Below are 6,935 nucleotides of genomic sequence, written 5' to 3'. Positions count from 1 at the left end.
AGCGCTGGTCTTTGTGGATTAGGTGGTATTTGCAATGAGGCTTATTTGCATAAGAAGGGGGCAATTTTGCGCAGAATTTATGAATATTCCCTAATTTACATGCATGCAAATTGGACCGGCGCAGCTAGGAGTGGCAGTGCAGTTTGTGTTCAGTTTGCGTGCATTTCACCCTTTGCATGTGCTTTGTGGATTGCACGCTATTTTTTTCTCTCATTTGCACAGGTTTGGCGGTCGCAAAAGCAGTGCAATCCTTTTGAGGATCTGGCCCTAGGTGTTTTACTGACATTTTAAGTTTATTTTACAAAAGACTGAATGCATATAATGAGCAGAAACTGTACATTTCCTGTGAAAACGAAAGTGTATTTTGAAAAGACACAATGCATATAACAAATAAAAATCAACACAGCGTCCGCAATGTCAACATCAACAACAGATGCAGGAGGATACCTAGTGCATCATATGTAGTCCACAGACAAAGCAGTGATATTTGACAAAATGGGATGAGAGTTGGACATTCTGTTCGGAATGACCCTGACAATGATCATGTCAGATCTGGAGTTATCTTACTATCTCCCTCCAAACTAAATGAAAAGTTGGCAGCTCTGGCCCCCCCAATCTGTCACAGCACAGACCATCCAGCCAGTCTTAGGACTTGTCAAACTGTCAGTCATTATGAAACATACATAATCCAAACTGTGACATCGTCAACATAAATTCAGTAATAACTACTGAAGGCTCAGACATTATTACTGAGAGGTAACAGGCACATTGTGTTTATTGATAGTACAATCATTCATGTAATAAGACAGGTTTGAATTAAAAAAAAGAAAGAAAAAGACTCAGCACAGTATAACGTGTGAAGCTGTGAGTAAGTTCTGTCCGACCTGATGAAGCACAGTTGTAGAAAATGGGCTTGACTGGGTTTCCTTATCAGAGACAATTTCTTGTTTGCTCTGCATGATATACCATATGCAGAATCTGAATCTGAAAGGCGGCCACCAAATATCCACTGGTCCTCAGCTCCAGCATCAGAGGATGACATTAAATTATTGGATGTGTTAAGTGGGCTTGAAGTGGGCTGAAACAGAAAATGTTTCTTTTTTTATTTAATGCATTATTCCCTCAGTATACACACCCTTAACCACATGGTTGGTAAATCCTCTCCACATAGGACCCAAACCGAAGACACATACAGTGAAGTATTAGCAACCCTTGTTAAGAGGACCCAGGAAAGCTGAAATGCACATTTTGGTACCAAACTTCAAAGATCTGACTGAGAATAGTAGAAAGAAATAGCATAACATTTTAGAAAATACACCTTATTTGCTTTTTATTTCCAAAAGTTAGAAGAGTAGACTGAAACCACTGTAATGTGAGAGTAGTATTGATCTTTTCATCAAACTCTTTGCAAGGCAGCTGCTAAGCGTATTTAATGTTGAACTATTCCTTTAACAAATAGCTTTGTAAAGCTACAGGACGCAGAATGTCACATTAGTTCAAATCGTTTTGATTCACTGAGCTTCAACCATAAGCAGGTCTAACTTGTGTCAAGATGCGAACCAGCATCAGTGTAGCTGCTTTTAAATTGTCCCTGATGCATGTCTTTGATTTCCAACATTCCAGCTGTCACAGACACACCTCATCTCAGCCTTCCCTTCTCTCTGTCCTTCAGTCTTGGCCCCATGATGCTGCTTCGGTTGTTCTCATGTCCATATAATGGAAACTTCCTTTTGAACTTATAGCAGTGCCCTTCACCTCTTGATACGGTTTAGTCGCTCGCACATGATGGACAGATACTGGGTCAGCTTCACCATGGCAATGATGATGGTTCCTCCAATCAAGGTGCAGGTTGGCCAGAATAGGGAGTGAAAGACGGCGACCGAACCGTAGATCTGTGTCAGGATGGCATTGTCCATTCTGTCTGTAGGGTCCACAAAACACTGAACTGTGTGCTGAGACCTGAGACGCTCAGAAATGTTCTGAACTATCACATGTATGGCTGTATAGTCCTTGTGGCACTTTGGGGTGTAGAAGCACTGAAAGAAAGAAAAAAAAGAAAAATTAAGAAATTGTCTTCTCTGTTAAAGCTGTCTGGTCATGTAATCAGGTGTAAAGATTGTTTTGGTCATTCACAGTCCAGGACTGGGTGGCAGCAGCTAGTCCTTCCTAAGTTTGTAGCAACCACTTACTAGTTAGAAACTAGTGATGTACTAAATTACATTACACTACAAACAAGTTGTAACATAATTGTCAAAAATAACAGTTTAAAGGGGCCAAACAATGTATTAAACCAAGGGTATTCAACTAAAATTCAAAAAGGTCCAGTCAGAGAAAATTTCCTAAAGCAGAAGTTCAGAACATCATAATGTCTAACTTGTGATTTATTTAGTGTGATATATACTGAAGTAGCTTAGTAGTTGTATCAACATCTGCATGTAATTAACATCTGACTGTCAAATCAAATAAAGAAAGTACGATTCAAAAACATTTCAACAATATTTATTGTCACTCAACATTGAACTACAGATATGAACTTAAAAATTAAATGGAGAAAATAAATTAAATAGTTTTTGAAAAAATGTGTATCTTAAAATAAAGTGCTTAATTTTAGAAAAAAATAAAATAAAATGTAGCAACAGCTTAAATTGTCCATTTTCTTTAACTGTTTGACATCTTTACTTAACAGTCTCAACCATTTTTACAATTAATTAATAACAATTGAACAGTTTTAGACTTCCCCTTTCTTTCCCGTTTTTCCCACTCTCTCCACTTTTGGTTGTTTAGTGAGAGAGCTGGGCTCGATCTTGCTCTGCCAGGATTTTAAATCGGGGCTGGAATGGTGTCAGGGCCATTCTCATGCACGTGCAGATGGTCATCGGTAAGCCTGGAACGATTTTTAGTTTTTATCATATTCATGGTGGAGAAAGCTGCCTCGCAACCGTATGTGGAGCCAAACATGGTCAAGATGTACAGGGCTACTTTCCTCAGACCTGGGAAAGCTGTCTCAGAGACCATTTGGAGCCAGGAAGTGGCAAGGTCAGTTCTTCCAAACTGCTCTTTCAGGGCCACATTTGCTTGGAGATCAACCAGTTGCATCTGGAGAGGCCCAGCATTTGCCCACTTGAAGTGCTGTGTGACTTCCTTTGAGAACCCCCTGACATCTGTCATGAGAAATGGGTTCTGGATGAACATGGTGAGCTGCTGTCCAAAACTGAAGCTGTCAAAACATTTGCTGACGTTCACAATCAGCTTATCAATAAAGTCAACAAAAGAAGACATATCTCTCTGTCCCTGAACCTGTTCCTGCACTGCCGGGAAGTGTGCACACTCTCACTACAGGTCTTCCTTGAACACCTCAATTTTCCTCTGAAAGGAGTGGACAGCTGTCATCAGTTCACAAATTGAATTGTTCTTTCCCAGTAACTTTAAATTCAGTTCATTCAGGTGTGAAGTGATATCAACGAAAAAGGCCACATTATCCATCTTGTTCTCGTCTTTTAAAACAAGAGAAAACTGTTTGCCTTCTGACTTCAGAGCTCTGCCAAGAAAGCTGCTATTTCCCTTCTGAGCCATCTCACATTACTGTGCAGCAAAAGATCATCAGCATTTGCATCAACTTCTCTGAGGAATTCTCTGAGCATGTGGTGCTGATAGGAAGAGGATGCCCTGAGAAAATGTATCATTTTCATCATTGTGTTCATCACCTCAGCATATTCATCTGATAGAGTGTAGCACAGGACCGACTAATGAATTATGCAATGGTAAGAGATGAGCTAAGGATTGTCCTCTTTCATTCTTGCCACAGCTCCTTTCTCCCTCCCTATCATGGCAGGGGCTCCATCTGTGGTTATTGAAACCACTTGTTTTGGCTCTATTTCTCAATTTATTAACATCCCCTTAATGGCCAGGTAGATGTCCTCTCCTCTGGTACTGGTCTGAAGCAGAGTAATACCTAACAGGTCTTCACAGAACACTTTCTTGTCTTTGTTGAAGAGCCGTACATAAACAAACAGCTGAGCATTGTCAGACACATCAGTGGACTCATCTACAGCAATGCCGACACATGGTGCCTAATGAATGGCTTCATCTAGCTGGGCTAGCACATCCTAGGTCAATATTTTACTTTTCTCTGTGGTTGATGATGACATCACAAAGCTTTTCTTTTTGTTTTCCCTCAAGTAAGGTTTCGGCAACTGCACTCCTTGACAATCCCTTCATCAGTAAATGTTTTTTTTTTGTTGTGACCCAAAATCCAAGCAACTCTGAGGGAACATTCATGAACACATTGTTGGGCAGTGAATGAATGGGCCAGGATCCTGGCGGATTGATCATGTTGGGCTCTGAGACTGCTTATTTTCTGTGACCTCAGTTCAGACTTGAGAGGGTATGTTTGGTCAAAAACTTTGTGCTTTGTCTCATAGTAGCATTTCACATTGCCACTTTTAATGAGAGCCACAGTCTCTGAACATATGAGACACACTGGTTTTGTGCTCCCTGTGGGAAGAATGAACATGAACAAGTCTGTCCATTCCGGGTTGAAAGCTGTTTTCACTGTCCACTTTTCTCTTCTTAGAGAATGCCATGTGTACTTATTTTCTCTGCTGTCTCTTCCTCTGTGTTTCTCGACCTGTCTCTTCCTCTGCGTCTTCTCTCCCTGTCTTGCACTCACTCGTCTCCTCCTCTGTGTTTTTCTTTGTCCCTCGCTCACTCACCTCTTCCTCTCCGTCTTCTCTCCCTGTCTCCCGCTCACTCGCCTCTCTGTCTACTCTCCCTTTATCGCTTTCTTTTTCTATATTTCTATCCTTCTATATTTCTAACGTCTTTCCACTTAACACTTGCCTCTCACCTCTCTCATCTGACTGTGTTCAGAGTCGCAATGTTTATCGCCTGGAATTCAGAGATGTGATTGGCTGGATGGCATCATGTGGGATGGCTTAACTCACATGCAACTGGTCTGTGCATTTCCTGATCAGCTAAACCAGTGCCATAAAGACTAGAAAAGTTGTGCCAGTTAAAATAGACCATCCCTCGGATCACAACATAAACATAATAAAAGATATTAGTAAGGGGGGAGGGAAGAGGAAACAACAACAGCACTATCAGTTGTGGTGTACCTCAGGATTGCTGTCCTGCGTCTCCTCATTGTGCAACAGTCGTACCACTTTTCCTGAGGAGTTGAGGCTCACGTAGACCTGGAGACAGGGGTAACGGGAGCTCTTCCAACACTCTGCTCCACAGCTGTATGAACAGTTAACATCCCACACGATGGTGGAGTTCACAATAGTGCAGCTAGCCTCGTCTGTCCATACACTGTAGAGAAAGAGCAATAATTGTCAAAAATAAAATTTCAACACACTTTAAGTGGTTTCAGTGGTTTCAGTGGTTAGTGCGTCACTGAGTGTGAATATGCAGATCAACATCTTTAACCAATAGTCTCAATGAATTCACATAAAAGAACATGCATGTCTGAATCAGTCTGTAAGTGATTTGGTGACATATTACCGGTCAGAGTAAGAGCGCAGTATGGTGATTCCCAGGACAAAGTACATCATGACAGAGAAGAAGACCATGCTGAGGCCTAGCAGAATGGCTCTGTCCTCTCCTGCCCTCAGAGCTGTCACTGTTTTCCTCTTGTCCAGGACCTCATATTCACGAATCTTCTGGTAGATGGATCTGGAAAAAAGGTTAATATTACAAATGCACCTGGACAGCCTGAAATGATTGAACTATTTTGTGTGAAACCAGCCTTGTTCACACTATGAGTAAGGTGACAAACAGGACAAACCCTCAAAACTCCCAAAATACTCTGTGGTGTCCTTGAAAGCAGTGGTTCCCAACTGTCCCAGCCACGGAGTCCAGATTTTACCTTAGTCATAAGTTTGAGGTCCAAACATATTTATCTATTCAGCGTCCTACAGTGTTTTACCATGTCGTCGAACTAGTTTGGTGTCTCTGTCAAGTAGCTGTCCATCAGACACTCATTCTACAGCAGAAAACAGCACTTCAAACAAAAGCTCTATGCTGGAAATTCAATATATATTTCAAAATAAAGTATGTTTTTTTTTTTTTTTTAAAAACTTGACACATATGCGAGTCACTTGTGATCGAATCAGGGTGGACCCACAACCTACTTTTGGACTGCAACCGACCAGTTGGGAACCACTGCTTTAAAAGAGCTGTAGGGGAGACTGGGATAAGTTGAGCCAGAGGGTAAGTTGAGCCACCCCTTGTTGCTAGGAAACCGTAAATAAAATTGAGCATATCACCAAATATTTAGGAGGAAGGCATCATTTTATGGAGTCTGTGAAGGTAAGAATTATGTCCAAAAAAGCATTTTTCACTCATGAAAGTGAATTTAGTCTGTCATAAGTTTCATGGGGATTGTGTTTAGACCAAAATAGATAATTTTTAATTTGTTTTATACATCAATTGTGGTATCTATTAACTACAAAATGAGGTAGTACAGCTAGCATGAAAGTGCACCATTTTAGCTGTGGGGGCTAATAAAGTCAATACGGTAGCTATGGGGTAAGTTGAGCAATTTGAACAGGGGTAAGTTGAGCCGTAAGTTTCTGAGAAGAGGCAAAGCAGAGTATGGTAAACCAAGCTTTACTTTCAAGGAGAAAGATGAGGGATTCTTCCCAAGAAGCGATGTAATCGCAAAACTCCCCAAACCTCAGAGTCCCAGCAGTTTGTATTCCCCTGCAACCTGGACAGGTGGGATATTGAGTAAAGGGGCAGGTGGGATATGGATGGAAGGAGGGAGGGGGGTGGATGGAATGAGAGTAAGATGGAGGGAAGAGTTTAGAGAGGATGAGGTTCAGAATGCTCAAATGTGTTAATAAACAAGTTCAAGTTATTATAATACCTTCATTTCCACAATTGGCCCTCCTGTTAGCAAGGACACCAAACTAGGATTCACGTCTACGGATTTA

At 41.2% G+C, this 6,935-nt stretch overlaps 1 protein-coding gene across 3 annotated transcripts in view; it reads right to left on the bottom strand.

The window, feature by feature from the left end:
* Positions 1-730: 730 nt before the first annotated feature.
* Positions 731-6,935, bottom strand: part of LOC126397197 (calcium-activated potassium channel subunit beta-2-like) — a 51,796-nt gene continuing 45,591 nt past the window's right edge. For 2 of the 3 annotated variants that reach the window (XM_050055785.1, XM_050055786.1), the window contains exons 3-5: positions 5,503-5,673; positions 5,115-5,310; positions 732-2,036 (exon numbers count right to left, since the gene is read on the bottom strand). In XM_050055785.1, coding sequence (XP_049911742.1) covers positions 1,752-2,036; positions 5,115-5,310; positions 5,503-5,673 — 652 coding nt within the window. In that variant the 3' untranslated portion in view covers positions 732-1,751. Of the gene's footprint in view, positions 2,037-5,114; positions 5,311-5,502; positions 5,674-6,935 lie in introns of all 3 variants that reach the window. The other variant, XM_050055784.1, reaches the window with a different exon arrangement.

Source organism: Epinephelus moara, chromosome 10, assembly GCF_006386435.1.
Source record: "Epinephelus moara isolate mb chromosome 10, YSFRI_EMoa_1.0, whole genome shotgun sequence".
In the NCBI taxonomy this organism is placed as follows: domain Eukaryota; kingdom Metazoa; phylum Chordata; class Actinopteri; order Perciformes; family Serranidae; genus Epinephelus; species Epinephelus moara.
Note: the sequence above shows the minus strand (reverse complement) of the source record. Positions and strands in the feature narration are given on the sequence as shown.